Genomic DNA, 15337 nt, shown 5'->3' on the forward strand with positions numbered 1-15337 from the left:
TTGCACGCTAATTTGCCGAACACGAGGATGATCAATCAAAATTAAGGAGCAAAGAAGATCGCAACACTGCTGCGTAAGTAACTGCTTTATAGTTGAGTTTCCTAAGGCACAAGATAGATACTGTTTAGGAAATTCCCATCAATAACTTGCTGGTCCTTCTAGGGAACCAGAGAACCTTTCCTACGTGGCAGTCTCGTCAGTTAATCCTTCCTACTCATGGCTTCCAGAGGTCCCGCCATTCTAGATAATCCAATATCCAGTGCGCTTCCGCAAGGATTTGACGTCTTGTCTCTTCTGGCAACGCTCAGATTCGTTCCTCGAGAAGAGTATATAATTTCGCTGTGTGAGAATCATTGAGCGCCTCCTCCAACAACTGTTTCAGTTGCGCTTTGTTCTTCTTGCGGAGATTATTGTCAATGCAATCTAATGTAGGAATGCTGGTAACCACCTCGTCAACAGGACATGGTGGCTCTTTCACAAGGTGCCTTTGAATAGCATCCTTCACTTCTGATGAAGGGTGGCCGTATGTTATCCTGTATGTTGTGATTCTGTGCTGCTGGACCTAGAATTTATCAAGCTCTAAGAGCTTCCTAGCCATATCTACTAGCTGTGGCTGTGTAAGGCTGTCTATTATGGACTGGATGGGCTTCATTTTAATGAAGTCGTGGATTGGAAGAGCCATCAGAGCCCTGACCTCAAGCTTTTCGATAAAGCTCTTATCCACCTTGTCCATGTCGTCGTTGCTAATATCGCTGACTTCTTCGTTCTCTTCGGTCGACATTGAAACGCAAGAGGAAGTCTCTAGCAACACGCTACTGTCTACCATATTCACGTCTAAGGATAGATCTTGACACTGTTAGCGCAGTCTCATAGAACAGGTCGACAGTCATACTTCCATACAGATCTTCCGACCTATAACCACTAGGAAAGTACTCACCATCCCAGTCGCTTTCATCATCCATTATTCCAACGTCATCCAAAGCAGAAAACTTTTGACTAAGGTGCTTGAGCCTGGTCTCCATTTTTGGTACTTGGCAGACAGAGGTACTTTGAGCTCGCAGAAATAGAGCAGACTAAGTCGTTGGATCCGGCGTTGAGATAAACTCTTTTGCAATCGAGATTCTCGAGGGTGAATAGAGATTAGACAAAGAGTAAGTGATAATACTTCAGCAAAATCGATACAACCCAAGTCATGACGAAATTAATAGCATTATTCACCTCGGAGTGTCATGATGTGATCACCTCTGAGCCATGATTCCCTGGCGCCATAAGCGAGTAGCATATTTGCTACGTCTGCATGACCTTTCAAAAAGGCCCACGATAATAAATCAATTCCCTCGTCTTCTCGGTTGGGATTGGCTCCGTGCGCAAGCAATAACCTCATAATGTCGAGATTATGTTTAACTGTCGCAAGGATCAATGGTGTCCTCCCTTTCTGGTCACAGCAATTAGGATCGGCCTTGTGACTTAGTAGCAGCTCGACTATTGCGGTGTCCACTTCCTGATTGCGACATCTCTTAAGTACACCTAAAAGAAATGGCTCGTTCGTCAAGGTTAAATCAGCACCGTTCTCAAGCAGTAGTTTTACCACCGGCACATTTCCTTCATCGATCGCGAAAGACAACGCTGTGGAGCCATGTACCAAGGCATTGACATTGGCACCATGATCAAGAAGCACCTCAGCAACTTTAACACTTCTAACTTGAGCGGCAAATGCGAGGGGAGTCATGTCATCATCATCTCTGCGTTCAAGACTGGCCCCATACTCGATCAATAGGCCGACGATCGATGCTTCATCTCTATATACTGCATTAAAGAGTGCATCCATATCATTGTGAGTATTTCTTCCCTCGACGTTTGCTCCCCCTTCAAGTAGCGCACGCGCCGCCTCCACTCTGCCCATTTCTGCCGCAAGCGCGAGTGGTGAGGACTTGTTAGGATCAACGCCATGCCGAAGCAGGACCTTCACCACCTCCACATGTCCTTCATGTGCTGCATGCTCGAGTGGCGTATGCCACGAGAAATCACCTCTCAAGATGACATCCAGATCAGCACCAGCGATCAGTAAGTACTCCACAATATCAGCATGCGCATGTCCTATCGCTCCGAGTATAGGGGTACAACCGCTGACTTCGCGATTGATGTCGGCGCCGTGGTGGACCAAAAGCTCAACAATCTCCTTATGTCCACACATTGCCGCAAGCATGATCGGCGTTGACCTGCGCCGATCCCCAGGGAAGCACGATTCCCACACAAAATCACAGGGCACGGTGATGCGCCGGGAAGTACGCAAGTTGAGTTTGTAGAGAGAACGGTGGAGAGGGCCAAGGGTGTTGACATCTGCTTTAGCTTGAAGTAATTTTTTTGCTATCTCTATATGGCCAAGTGCTGCGGCCCAGACAAGGGCAGAGCTTTCGCCATAACGGGCATTGTGCTCAAACAAATAAGTTTGGAGCAGGTGGTAAAAGCGACTATGTGTTTGGATTAAAGCGTTCAGGTCTGCGTCCATGGACAGGTTGCCTGCGATCAGTTGTAGGAGCTCGTTTGGTAGCTGGAGGAGATGCATTCCGATCAATATCGTCCACGGAATTCACACGCAAGTTGCTTAAACGAAGTGCGTCTCCGAGTTGGAGTATCAGCTCAGTCTTTAATGGCATCAGCTTTGTAGGAACGGTGTGAGTCAGACTACAGTGACATGCATCTCATTCTCGATCCTAGCTCTTTGTGTCACCGACGACCAAATGTACCTGTCAATGTTTGGTCAGGCCTCTGCGGGTCAAGACCGAGTTCAGGTTCCGAAATAACCAATGGAGGAGTTGTAGCACTGCCTCGGGCCTTCTTAGTGCTTACTCTGTTGTCGATCGCGCTGCGGCTCAGGGCGAAGAGACTGGATGCAGCACTGCCTTACGCTAACCTCAGGCCTCCGCATTTCCCACTCTTAAAATAGAACTCAGTCTCATTCGAAACTCATCAATATAAGCCCGCTTTGGCTTTTCAGGTTCAGGTTTCAATTGTAGTTATTTTCTAAACCATCCAAGACCATTCCTAACACCATGGCAACAACAAATATCAACTACAGCGCCCTTGAAGAAGGCTATGGTAAACCAAACCCAACCTCCACACCTCCGAGCCCTATCTACAGCCCTAATCAATAGTAACATCACCACTTCTTTAGATCTCGAAATCAACAAGTTGACCCCCGTTCTCACAAAACGCCAGCAAATCACCCACGAGCTCAATCAGATCCAAACCCTCCGCCACTCAAATCTTCATTCCGCACAGCAAGCCCTCCTCAACTCCACCACCTTGTCAGACGATCAATCAGCCCGCCAGGAACTCGACGATGTGCAATCCAGTATCAACAATGTCCTCCAACAAGTCCGCAGCCTGGTAGATGAGCTCAGATATCTTGCGGACCCGAGTGATCCGCGCGTGCGGGCACAGGTCGATGCCACGAAGAACCAAGTGCAACAGGCCATTCAGGATTATTATCGGTCGCAGACGGAGTTTGATCGCGCGCTCCGGGACCAGGTGTGGCGGCGATACGAGATTGCGAACCCGGAAGCATCGCCAGAAGAGGTAGAGCATGGCGTCCAGCAGGTGTTGGCAGGGACAGAGATGGTATTTCAGGTATTTACACATTTTTTCATTTTATTTTACTTCGAAGGCCCGCGGGCTATGGGCCTGTGAAGGGAGAGTGAACTAACTGGCTACAGGTGCAAGGCGCCCGAAGTCGACAAGCGAGAGATGCACAGGCTGCTGTCATGGAGCGATCGGCTGCCATCCGCAAGATTGAGCAGGATCTGATGGCCCTTAGCGAGCTTTCTCAGCAAGTGGCTGAGCTTGTTCGTGCGCACGAACCAATGGTTGAGACCATTGAGGAAAATGCGGAGAAAACGGCGTTCAACTATGAGAAGGGAAACGAAAAGATAGGCCATGCGATTATCAGCGCTCGTAATGCGAGAAAGTACAAGTGGTACATCCTGCTTGTTTGCAGTAAGTATACTATTTATCCATTGGACTTTCAGTAGACTGGGTTTGGCTGATTGTTTATAAAGTACTTATCATCGCTATCATCGTGGCTATATGCGTCGGGTGGTGCAAGTCTACCGACCACTGTTGAGCAGGATGGCGATCCAAGGAATGACAGAGGGTGCGATGAAAACGCCCTGGTTATGAAAAGACATGCGTCTATGTTTTATTTAATATACGGCTATCAGCGTCTACACGAGATGAATAATGAGATGTGCTTTTATGGGCGTTTTGCAACTTTGTTCGAATACTTTCAGTACCTGGACACCTGTGGTTATGGACTACTCCTCAAGAAGTTCCCAGGCATCACTCCTGAGCTATACCAAGCAGAGAGAGCGCAATGATTCTCTTCCACGACTCAATGGGACATTCTAGGTGACCAGCAAATGCTCACATTCATATGCACTCTTTCAAGTGACCTGAGGTATTCCACTATAGCATTGCGGAATGCAACCCTGTCGATGGTGCTCAGGTACGGAGTCTAGTTTGTTATAATTACATTCTTGATTACTACTTAGTATGTGTTTTGTATAAGGGGCCGGTCTGGGACTTGATGGCCAAGAATACATTGCGACTTGCCATGTACTCTCTGATCTCTTAACTCGCGGCCAAATTTCTCACAGTTGTTCGCTATACTCTGGCCTTGCATACAAGACGCAGCGGATATCAACCGTTGAAATGGACTGCTTCATCTATCTCACCAGTATATTCATCTGCGGTATATTAATTGACTCAGTAAGCCACGTACTACGCAGTCTTTCTTTTCTTGTTTTTCCTCTTTGTTTTCTCTAGACAAGGGCCAATGTAGCCAAAGAGAAGCTAGGCATCCAGCCCTAACTCTTTCAATATCCTGAACAGAGACCCACCACAACGGCAAGAATGGGCTATCTCGTTAGTTCTGAGAACGGGCCAATGACTATTAATCATAATTGAAAGAAAGCTAACTAGCTTTCTAGTGGGTTCAGGCTGACCAGCCTTGACTTTCACTTGGTCCTATCAGTGTCCCAGTCAGATTTGTATCTCTGTTCCGACTTAGCTGCCGCTTCTGGTCTTGTACTTGTGCGTCGTGTTACTTAACTGTCATCTTGTTATCATTCTTAGAAGTGATATTTCTCGCTCTTATCCACAGGCTCACTACATCATCCTTAGCTGTTGTCGGCGTCCGGGCAATGTTACACTTTGACCCCTTACCTCACATTGCTACTGCTACAGACGTCGTCGACGGAAAGAGGAAGTCATGGATGTTTATTGTGCGTGATGCCGTCTTCACATCCACTTAGCTATCGTGCCATGGTTTAATCTGGATCCTGTGGGTGTTTTCTCATATGGAGAGTCACGTAAAGGGTGCCAGACTCAACTATATAAATGATATCATTCTCCTACTCGATTGTTAAGCAACTTGGCTTCTTCTATAATCTGCGCCTCTATTGACTGATTCCAATCATTTCCCTCGAGTACCAGAGTGCTTATAATCCTATTTCATGCCACGGGTACTAGTCAGTTGCGGAACCTTGGAAATTCTGATCAGAGTTGAAGTCGATCTGGCGCACCCAGAGATTTGAATGCGGGGTTCAGAAGTAAGAGAAACAACATTGGGCAGAGAAATGCACTAACAAACAAGCTTCAAATTACCAACCAACATTCATTTTACCTCCAATCAACCATCCGACTTCCACACAATGTCTTCCTCTTTACAGGCGGGTTCCTTCCAAACCCTCACGTTCCACCCTGACAACACGGTGGTTATACAAGACCAAATCTACGGGGAGCACACCATCTCCGAGCCGGTTCTAACCGAGCTACTTCGGTGCCCAGCGCTGCTCCGACTCGCAGGCATCGGTCTCCATGGCCAAACCGACTTGTTGGGTACAACTCAAACAGTGACTCGGTTAGAGCACTCCATAGGCGCATCGCTGTTAGTGCGCAAAGTCGGTGCGAGCGTTGGAGAGCAAGTTGCGGGTCTTCTGCACGATATAAGCCACACAGTGCTCAGCCATGACGTCGATGGGGTCTTGTCAAAGCCAGGGGAGAGCTATCATGAAGTCCACAAGTCGCGGTATATCATGACCACTGAGCTGCCGCAGATCCTTACCAAGCATGGCTTCGTTGATCTAAAACCGTTCGATGAGGAGCTCTACCCTCTGGTGGAGATGCCTGCTCCTCATCTCTGTTCTGATCGTCTCGATTACTCTCTACGAGGTGCAGTCGCGTTCGGCAAACTTGCGATAGAGGATGCGCGCCGTGTGTATGACTCATTCACAGCGTTCCCGGACGCGTCCTCACCACGTCGCTTGCTGGTCCTTCAAGAAGTTGATTTGGCCGTGGCTTATGCTAGGGCCTATGCCGAATGCGATAGGGATGTGTGGTGCAACCCGGCTCATGCCGTCATGTCCCGGAAGATAGGTCAGTTGATTGGCGACCTGGTGCAACGAGGATTGTTGAAGGAAGAGGTTCTATGGAGTCTATCGGATCGCGAATTCTGGGAGCTCCTCAAAAGTAAAGTTGACGCTAAAGGATTGGAGACGATGGAACACATCGAAGCAGGGCCGCATGCGGAAGATTACCTACGTCTACCTCGTGGCACCAAGATTCGCACAATCGATCCTGATATGCTCCTCCCCGGTGCCGAGCAGCCTTATCCACTGTCTTCTGTGAAACCAGAATGGGCTGAGGAGAGACAAGAGTTCATTCGAGCTCGCCAGGCTCTGTTTGCGGACTAGCATCTTTAACTGTCTCCATCAACCAAGGCGGCGTGAGCTGGGAACCAGATATCAATCAGCCACATTGGAGAGCAATGTACAACTTTACTTTAAGCATAATCCATAAATAGATCATAATCACTTCCCACTTACATTAGCTTGATTATGGACCAGCTTCTATAAATGGTCGACTTCTCTGATATGGCGGGGTTGACTGCCTCAGGCCTGAAACCCCGCCACAAAAAAAGTGATCCGCTTATCGATTATCGTCCCCAACTTTTATGACTCGACCTCATCTCTAGACACTTCCCCCCTTCATACCCCCAATTCTACAGAATCCCACCATGTCTGAAGCTCTGACGAATACCGACCTTCAGGGTGTCCTCCCTCTTATCGCCCGAGGAAAGGTTCGCGACCTGTACGATGTCGACGAGAAGACCCTCCTCTTCGTCGCGACGGACCGCATCTCCGCGTACGATGTGATCATGGAGAATGTACCTCCCCTCTCCCTGTTCACTTCTATCTCTCTCTATCTCTTACTTCCCTCAGTTTCCAAGGTACCACTAACACACCAATGACAGGGAATCCCCGAAAAAGGCATCCTCCTGACCCTGTGCACGAAAGCCTGGTTCAAGATCCTCTCCGATGCCATCCCCTCTCTCCGCACCCACTTCCTCACCCTCGACCTCCCGCCTCAAATCCCCGAGTCGCTGCGTCCTGTCCTCCAGAACAGAAGCATGCAGGTGCGCAAGCTGAAGATCCTCCCCATTGAGGCCATCGTGCGCGGTTACATCACCGGGTCCGCCTGGAACGAGTACAAGAAAACGGGCACGGTGCACGGCATCAAGGTCGCCGAGGGTCTGCGAGAGAGCGAGGCATTCCCCGGTGGTCCTATCTACACCCCCAGCACCAAGGCGGAGCAGGGCGAGCATGACGAGAACATCCATCCGGATCAGGGTATGTCTACATCTCCGGGTTCCGATTTCGGAGCACTATTGGTTTTATTATTATTATTATTATTATTATTTTTCGCGGCCATGGGTCATTTTGCTAATCAGTTGATGCCATAGCCGTTGCTATTGTCGGTGAACCCTATGCCTCTAAGATCGCCTCTCTCGCGATTCAGCTGTACAAGGTCGCTCACGAGTACGCCCTTACTCGCGGCGTGATCATCGCTGACACGAAGTTCGAGTTCGGTCTGGATCCTGAGACCGATGAGGTTGTGCTGGCCGATGAGGTCCTCACTCCTGATTCGTCGCGTTTCTGGCCTAAGGACTCCTACGAGATTGGTCGTGGACAGCAGAGCTTCGATAAGCAGTTCTTGCGTGACTGGTTGACGAGTCAGGGACTGAAGGGCAAGCCGGGTGTACGCATGACCGACGAGATTGCACAGAAGACTAGCGCGAAGTACCGTGAGGCATGGGAGCGGATCACTGGTGGTAACTGATAGTCTAGTCCGGGAGGTGTGGGTAAGTAGGGGCTGAAACGGTTTATGTCAAAATGAAAAACGTAGAATAAATAACGCTCAAGTGTAAACCTGTCTGGAAATCCTTACCCATGTCACTGGTCAAGTTGAAAACTGGTATAGAGACCTAAAAATAAGAAATTACTATACAAATTGAATCTGGTATCCATTTATTGATCCCACTCGGAACGCAACGCCTTCAATCCCTTCTTCGCTTTCGGCGCCTCCGGTTGACTCGTATGCTGCTGCGGCGCAGACTCCTTCGTCCAGCCAGTCCGGACACCCTCGTCCACAGGCAAGGCATCCACACCACAGATACGTCTCTCCTCCTCAATCTCCGCCTCGCTCATCCCATTCGTAGCCCAGATCTTATGGATCCGCAGATCATACGGACCCTCGACCCGGTCCGTAAGTCCAATGCCGATACTCTTCACCCGCTGCCGCAGGATATTCGTCTGCGGCTCAACCACCAATCCATGGTTCGTCCGCACGAACGCGTTAAGCGGTAACAAGATCGTCTCCCAACCTGTCGTCCCGGCCGTCTCCGTAGTGGTCGACGTCGACATGACAGTCGACTCGGGCGGGACATCAGACAGAGAAGGCGGTACATCACTTGGGTACTGCTCCTCCGCCGACGAGAGGTCCTCATCCGAAGCCTCCTGAACCCTATGATGCCGAGTATACAGTCGGTGCTGGTGGATATCCGTCTCGACGATCGAATCTGTCTGGATGTTCACGGTGTAGCGGCGTCCGTCCGATTTCACGCGCAAGGCGAGGTACGAGTAGGGATCCATATCCCAGTAAAGGCGTCCGAAGAGCCAGAGGCCCCGGTCTTTGTTGCGGAAGGCCGCGTATCCTGTTTTAGCATCGCTCTGTTTGTCAATTCCTTGTTACCGGACAGGGTTGGGATCCGGGGTAGCGTACCCGTCCGCTCTACGCGCCAGTTATTGGGTAGCTTCGTCGAGATACTTCCGTGGAATCGGGCGTGGGCGGGCGATTGTGTCGCGGGGTCTGCAGGGACGTAGTCTAGGCTGGCTGTGCTGAACCCGCCAACGGCGCGGTCGGCCATGGTCTTGCAGCCGGCGACGGCGGAATCATCTTCGAAATCGAGCAGGACGTAGGGCTTCGTCGGGGTATGTAGAGCTTCCGAGTTCCAGGCTGTGGAGAACCAAGGTATTAGGTTAGTAGGTAAGATAAGATCTCAAGAGCATTCATCGGCGGTCCGACCGTAGGAAATGGGGGGAGCTAAGTACCGATTTTTGACAGGCGGCCGAGTTCGTCTGCGCTGCGCTTGAAGAATCCCGCGGGCTTCGCGGCGAAGCACCTTGCTGTGGGAAACATGGTGCAATTGTTGGGGCTGTTGTAGAGGAGAGATTTGGTAGTTCCAAGTCTACATAAAACGGTCGGCGAGAAGAAACTCGGAATTCGGGGTTGATCGAAATGACGTCGCGTGAGAACTGATTGATAACATAACCCCCGCTCACCGCCTTCAGGGAATTTATGTATAGTTACCAGTACGACTTGTATGTACTGTACCAGAGTATGAGGCGTCAGAGATCGCATCATCTTTACCCTTACATTGCATATTTCTCCGATTTGCTCATTGTATCCTGTGCAGTTTGTTGGGAGACCCGCGGGGTGGCCACAGATCGTAGTCAACTTTATTTACAGATTACACAAAATAATGGTAGGTACTAGTTGGGGATCTAGATAGTATACTACCACAAAAGGCAGAAGCTGAATAAAATGACCTATATATCGATATCTCAATTATATGCTATGTAGGAAGCTGCAGGTGCCTGTAGATCAGCATATCTTCGCCTAGCTATCGTTCAACGGCGTGAGAGGATCATAGAGTAGACGCCGCCAAACTCAGCCCTAAATCATCCCGATCGGGAAATTGATCTATACGACTGGAGAACGACATTCATGCAATTTATCAACGACCTCTTCATTACTAGTAATAATGTTCTGACTGAATAGAGTTACAGTGAGCCATCAGGCGGACTCATCTCTAATGTAAAAGATTGTCCTCGTGGTTTCATCACCAATAACCGTTGCTGATAACGTCCGCATAAGATAACAGTGAACAGTTATTGAAAACAGGCACAGCCGGTAGGCTTCCAGTAATGAATACGAAAGGTATTGTATTCTACTTCTAGCTGGTTGACTCGAAGGATGTCATTCTGCATCTAGAAAGCTAAGAATAGCGGAGGGGATAGCACATGCAATGAACACAACTCGATCTAGTACTTGGCCACATATATGTCTATGAAAGGTATCGACTCTAATGGATCTGCCTGTTGCTGTTCTTGTCTTTTGGTCAGCAGTACGAGAAGAACAAGTCCTAGCTTCACTTTCTTTAATGTCCGGGGATTCCATGACTGCACGGAGACGAAACCTTTCCTAGTTCAATGTAGATGTCTGAATCGATTGCAGTCAGTTTGGGAATTAGTCGACCGTGATATCACTTGCGTCCATTCACATGGGATTACTAGCTATTCTTGCTTGAATTAGGTGATTGCCTCAGTACTTGGAGCTGAAGTATACCGCCGTTGGTCCCTCGTTTAGCGAGATCAGGTGCTCAATGAGGTGATATCCCTCCAAGGTCTGCCTGAAACATTACCAAACTATCTCAAATGTTGAGCCTTCTGTAGTTTCCATCGAGTTCCGTATTAAGGATCAGTAGGTGGTATGTAGTCCTGCAGAGAGTTATTGGAATACCGTCATGGCTATGAAAGTCGCCGTTAAGGTCGCTTGGACCAGCAATTCTCATAAACCAATTCACCATACCTAACAGATGCATAGTCACTTCCTCTATAGTATCTGCTTGGCTCTCTTTCGCCTTAGATCTCCAATGATTAGCCATGGTAGCAGGCCTCTCCCTAGGGCTCGACCGTAAACTTGTTTACGTTTCTGCGTTTTCGTAAGAACCTTAACAGATACACCAGAAAACTCAGGAACAAAGAAAGGAAAACGATTATCACATTCTGAGCGAACTGTGAGCGTTGCTTCCATATTCGTAAGCCGGACGCCTGGCTTTTCTCTTCGCTCCTTCCATCCCCCCTCAGACATACCCACACACCCATCTATCACCACAACAGCACAAATCTACTTTTCATTATCATACATATCTTCTATACCGTATCATACACATATTCTATATCATAACAAGCCAGTACAAGACATTTTTCAGGATGCAGAACCAAGCGAGCATCCACCCTCAGTCTACCCCTTCTTCCGATTCCCACCATAACGATCAAGGGAATCAGTTTTACCCTCAACCTGAGAACGAACCTCAGGTCACATTCAAAGACGTCCAACGGCGTCACGGTGTGGCTGCCCGGCTCTTCGTCGGAAAGTATGTATCACTCTGGCTCGTCGGTGTTGATAGAAAGCTAACCTGCTCTTAGTCTTCCGATCAGTGTCGGGCAGCAACAGCTCATGCAGGATTTGCATGGAGCATTCAGGCAGTTCGGAAACTGCTATGTCGGGCTGTACAGCACAGCCAAAGCAGGCCAGAGGCTGCCTGGGGCGTTCGTCCAATACGAAGTAAGTCATTTACTGTGTACTTCTTAGGCTCTCTGCAGCATGAGACTAACGATCTGCAGCGTCCCGAAGATGCTGAAAGGGCGCTCAGCCTGGACAGACAATGTCGGCTGCATAGCCGCGTTCTGAGGGTTGAGAGGGCAACCGGGGAGAGTAAGTGCACTTATTTATACAAGAACGCCTTGCTTCGATGTATTAATGTGTTATCTAGGGAACCGGGTCGAGGCTGGGCCGCAGCCAATGCCAATGCCGTCTGCCAATGTGTTCCCGACGCCCTACCCCCCGGCGTCCTACACCCAAACATACTACCCCCAGACATACTACCCACAGATGCCACCACAGTGGTATCCGTATCAGCAGGGGCTCTCGGCGGAACCCACCTGGGGTTCCTATATGGGTTCCTATATGGAGCCCTATATGGCTGGTGGCTATATGTACCTGTGAGCCACCCTATGCAGGTGGAGGCCAGCAATGTTCCGACTTAGGAACAGGCTTTTCATAGGGGCCAGCCTGAGCCTCGGCAGGGGTTGGCTACCGTCACTGGGCCCCTGACTGGGGATGGGTCTGTCAGGGTATAGAATAAGAGCAAGTGATATCACAAGTTTAATGGAAAGTGTCTGGAAATTGGATGGAAATGGAAAAGAAACGCATCATGTCTCTGCTATTTGTCATGCATCTGCTATATACCCTGCATTCGCGACTGCTAAGGAGGATTACATCAATTGTCTAGCATCCCTTATTATGCATCTTACTCTGTTGTCCTACTACATCTAGCATCAATAACCACAAACTCATGTCAAAGAACTAGCCACACAATGCACCTATCCCATCTGAGGTTTCCAATACCTACAAGTAGAGCATTCCCGCCTTTTATGTAGACAATCAAACAAAAAGCTGACATTCATCACCTTGTGCTGAGTGTAGTCATCTTAGGGCTAAGGAAGAACAATTATCCTCGGTCCCCGCTTTGACTATCCATCTCTCCGCTCATAGTAAGACAAAACCCTCACATCTTCTACCCATGTTGATACGTCACCAGTATGTCTGAGCTGGACCTTGTCGAAGTCGATTCTCTCGAAGCCCTTGTCATCATCGACAATGAGCTCGATCCTCTCTCCCCACCTGCCCCAGACACCGTCCAGGTATCGGGTCTGATGGGCTCTCTTGCTCTACAGTCAACACATGAATTACATGACCGAGGTGAAGCCAAAAAGGAACTGCAAATGGAAGACATTTGCTGTTCGGCGCATGGTCTGTCCATCCTTGTGGTATGTTCCTTTCCGGACGGAGAAACCGACGACAATGTATACTGACTATCTCTAGACAGCTACGAAAGGCGATGTAAAGCACTCTGTTCTATTCGATGCAGGCCCTGAAGGCGAGATATGGGAGAGGAATGTCAAGCGGTTACGGCCGGATTTGTCTTCTGTCGAGCTGGTTCAATTATCACATTGGCATCGGGACCATTCTGGTATGCACAGCTCTACTTTGACTAACTCTTCGTGGGTTATCCATCCGATAACTCTGCTAACAGAGCCCAGGGGGCCTTGTCCGAGCCATTGAATTGATATCTGAGGCCAAAATAGCCAAAGGTCATACAGACAAAGTGTCAGTCGATCTTCATCCTGACCGTCCCGACTATCGCGGATTCGCCCTGGGTCCGAACATCGTTTCCTTTCAGGCGGACCCTACCTTCGAGGAACTCGAAGCAGCCGGGGGAGCCATCCAAAAGAATGACGAGACACACACTGTCCTCGACAACTTCTTCCTGATCTCTGGTGAAATCCCGCGCCAGACGGCGTACGAAAACGGTATCAAAGGCGGCATGCGCTATGACAGCGAGGAAAAGGATTGGTTTTCTGATGAGCTTATTTCCGACGAGCGTTTCCTCATGTGCAATCTAAAGGGTATGATATCAATAACCGTCCTCTTCTACTCTGGGTTGTCTCTAACTTGCAACCTTTTCCAGACAAAGGACTCGTCCTGTTCACAGGCTGCAGCCATGCCGGTGTCGTCAACTGCTCACGACATGCGGTTGACAGCCTCGATGGCTCTGTGCCGCTTTATGCGGTTGTTGGGGGCTTTCATCTTGCTACTAGCACTGCAGCCGATACGGAAAGCACCGTCAAAGACCTTCAGAGACTAGACCCTGCTGTCCTGCTGCCGGGGCATTGCTCTGGTTGGAGGGCGAAGTTTGCGATTGAGAAACATATGCCTGGGAGTCTGGTGCCTTGCACTGTGGGTGCGAAGGTTACTTTCTAGTATCGGTCTGTGTAACATATCATAGGCTCATTCATCACTGGGCTATATTCTCCATGGAGGGTTTACTGAGTTGCAGATTAACTGAAGTGGAATATCATCTAATCGCAAGACAATCACACACAACCACTGGCTGCAGAGGTTCTCACCGTGGAAGGATGGGTTTGTACACAGACTCACCTACACGTGCACACACATCGATATTGCAGGTGATCAAGAGTATCATTGTCCAAAGCTGTCCTTGTCTGCAGAACCGCAGTATGAATCACTCATACTTGTCTTGCCAGTATTCTTGATATGAAAGTGACCATTGTGATTGATATGAAATTCTTAACTCCGCAGGTCCTAATCGACCATGTCAAGTAAATATATAGAAATTGAGTCAGTGACTGGTAGTATAATCTCTATCAATCAAGACTCAAATGGCCTGTTAGATCCTAGCGATTGAAACGTCTAGCTATGCAGACGCCTTCCCGATGAAGCAGAATGCCATATACGCCTGATCAACTCCCGGTCCATATTGTATACAGTTAGTCTCAATCTAATATTGACAGCAATGAAGCACACATATATACTCTCTACAGTCATGAGCATTCCACAATATAGAAACACAAACTACCATATATATAAATAACTCATTTAACACGAACAAACATCTATATACAAGCCTCAAACAACGAATATATATTCCATCCACGCTACCTATTACATCACAAGAAACAAAGGAACTACACATAACAACACCAAAACAATATACATATATACATATATACATATATACATACAGACATACAATAAACCATTCTCACAACATATACACAAAGAACCTACCCACAACCACTTCACCACAAGATAACCCTCAACCTCACCTCCCTTCACCAAACAACCACCAACCACCAACCACATCCATACCCTCAAACCCAGCTAACCTGAAACCCGAATAAAGCCCCAGAAAGGCCATCACGTCACATCCACACCTCCATTCTCAAACTTCCCCCCGGATTCCAAAACACGCCAAACCAAACCAAACCAAACATGCTTTGTTTCAAAACATACCACCGCCAACCTTGTCTCCCCCGCCAAGAATACCACTGCCAGCTGGGCAAGAATGTCAAGTGGATCGGGGGCGTTTGAAACGGTGGTGGTGGCGGCACTGCAGAATGAAATCGTGATTGAATGAATAAATGAACTGAAGTGAATGAATGAATGAATGAGATTGTGGATGATGTCATTTGTCATTCCTTTTTTTTTTTTTTTTTTTTTTTTTTTTTTTTTTTTTTTTTTTTTTTTTTTTTTTTTTTTTTTTTTTTTTTTTTTTTTTTTTTTTTTTTTT

At 48.3% G+C, this 15337-nt stretch overlaps 7 protein-coding genes across 7 annotated transcripts; 4 read left to right on the forward strand and 3 right to left on the reverse strand.

Annotated features, from left to right (window-relative positions):
* Nucleotides 1–405: 405 nt before the first annotated feature.
* Nucleotides 406–1116, reverse strand: BDV37DRAFT_223833 (uncharacterized protein). Its single transcript, XM_032080228.1, has 2 exons — nucleotides 893–1116; nucleotides 406–846 (listed from the first exon to the last, which is right to left on the reverse strand). Exons 1-2 carry the CDS (start codon nucleotides 1020–1022, stop codon nucleotides 563–565), a joined length of 414 nt encoding a protein of 137 aa, XP_031945188.1. The 5' UTR covers nucleotides 1023–1116; the 3' UTR covers nucleotides 406–562.
* Nucleotides 1117–1210: 94 nt separating this feature from the next.
* BDV37DRAFT_269000 (ankyrin repeat domain-containing protein) lies at nucleotides 1211–3055 on the reverse strand (the record flags this gene model as incomplete). The annotated part of the gene is made up of 2 exons (XM_032084276.1): nucleotides 1211–2551; nucleotides 3041–3055. The coding sequence occupies 2 exons, from the start codon at nucleotides 3053–3055 to the stop codon at nucleotides 1211–1213; spliced, it is 1356 nt and encodes a 451-aa protein (XP_031945189.1).
* A 2229-nt stretch (nucleotides 3056–5284) lies between these two features.
* BDV37DRAFT_240270 (HD domain-containing protein) lies at nucleotides 5285–6918 on the forward strand. The gene is made up of 2 exons (XM_032081055.1): nucleotides 5285–5609; nucleotides 5654–6918. The coding sequence occupies exon 2, from the start codon at nucleotides 5712–5714 to the stop codon at nucleotides 6750–6752; it is 1041 nt and encodes a 346-aa protein (XP_031945190.1). The 5' UTR covers nucleotides 5285–5609; nucleotides 5654–5711; the 3' UTR covers nucleotides 6753–6918.
* Nucleotides 6915–8277, forward strand: BDV37DRAFT_223865 (phosphoribosylaminoimidazolesuccinocarboxamide synthase). Its single transcript, XM_032080229.1, has 3 exons — nucleotides 6915–7225; nucleotides 7313–7688; nucleotides 7802–8277. The coding sequence occupies exons 1-3, from the start codon at nucleotides 7076–7078 to the stop codon at nucleotides 8176–8178; spliced, it is 903 nt and encodes a 300-aa protein (XP_031945191.1). The 5' UTR covers nucleotides 6915–7075; the 3' UTR covers nucleotides 8179–8277.
* An 89-nt stretch (nucleotides 8278–8366) lies between these two features.
* BDV37DRAFT_269003 (CIA30 family protein) lies at nucleotides 8367–9537 on the reverse strand (the record flags this gene model as incomplete). Its single annotated transcript, XM_032084277.1, has 3 exons — nucleotides 8367–9082; nucleotides 9121–9354; nucleotides 9450–9537. The coding sequence occupies 3 exons, from the start codon at nucleotides 9535–9537 to the stop codon at nucleotides 8367–8369; spliced, it is 1038 nt and encodes a 345-aa protein (XP_031945192.1).
* Nucleotides 9538–11393: 1856 nt separating this feature from the next.
* Nucleotides 11394–12189, forward strand: BDV37DRAFT_279658 (uncharacterized protein; the record flags this gene model as incomplete). Its single annotated transcript, XM_032086376.1, has 4 exons — nucleotides 11394–11557; nucleotides 11610–11748; nucleotides 11808–11898; nucleotides 11957–12189. The coding sequence occupies 4 exons, from the start codon at nucleotides 11394–11396 to the stop codon at nucleotides 12187–12189; spliced, it is 627 nt and encodes a 208-aa protein (XP_031945193.1).
* A 571-nt stretch (nucleotides 12190–12760) lies between these two features.
* On the forward strand, nucleotides 12761–14349 carry BDV37DRAFT_240273 (MBL fold metallo-hydrolase). The gene is made up of 4 exons (XM_032081056.1): nucleotides 12761–13013; nucleotides 13069–13216; nucleotides 13287–13652; nucleotides 13715–14349. The coding sequence occupies exons 1-4, from the start codon at nucleotides 12786–12788 to the stop codon at nucleotides 14005–14007; spliced, it is 1035 nt and encodes a 344-aa protein (XP_031945194.1). The 5' UTR covers nucleotides 12761–12785; the 3' UTR covers nucleotides 14008–14349.
* The last annotated feature ends 988 nt before the right edge of the window (nucleotides 14350–15337 follow it).

Source organism: Aspergillus pseudonomiae (genome assembly GCF_009193645.1).
Source record: "Aspergillus pseudonomiae strain CBS 119388 unplaced genomic scaffold BDV37scaffold_9, whole genome shotgun sequence".
Taxonomy (NCBI): Eukaryota; Fungi; Ascomycota; class Eurotiomycetes; order Eurotiales; family Aspergillaceae; genus Aspergillus; species Aspergillus pseudonomiae.

Coding starts and splice junctions, on each gene's coding strand:
- BDV37DRAFT_223833 (XM_032080228.1), bottom strand. CDS start 1,022: ATGGAGACCAGGCTCAAGCACCTTAGTCAAAAGTTTTCTGCTTTGGAT. Junction 847..892: donor GTCGGAAGATCTGTATGGAA/GTATGACTGTCG, acceptor AACAGTGTCAAG/ATCTATCCTTAGACGTGAAT.
- BDV37DRAFT_240270 (XM_032081055.1), top strand. CDS start 5,712: ATGTCTTCCTCTTTACAGGCGGGTTCCTTCCAAACCCTCACGTTCCAC.
- BDV37DRAFT_223865 (XM_032080229.1), top strand. CDS start 7,076: ATGTCTGAAGCTCTGACGAATACCGACCTTCAGGGTGTCCTCCCTCTT. Junction 7,226..7,312: donor ACGATGTGATCATGGAGAAT/GTACCTCCCCTC, acceptor CACCAATGACAG/GGAATCCCCGAAAAAGGCAT. Junction 7,689..7,801: donor GAACATCCATCCGGATCAGG/GTATGTCTACAT, acceptor TTGATGCCATAG/CCGTTGCTATTGTCGGTGAA.
- BDV37DRAFT_240273 (XM_032081056.1), top strand. CDS start 12,786: ATGTCTGAGCTGGACCTTGTCGAAGTCGATTCTCTCGAAGCCCTTGTC. Junction 13,014..13,068: donor ATGGTCTGTCCATCCTTGTG/GTATGTTCCTTT, acceptor GACTATCTCTAG/ACAGCTACGAAAGGCGATGT. Junction 13,217..13,286: donor TTGGCATCGGGACCATTCTG/GTATGCACAGCT, acceptor AACAGAGCCCAG/GGGGCCTTGTCCGAGCCATT.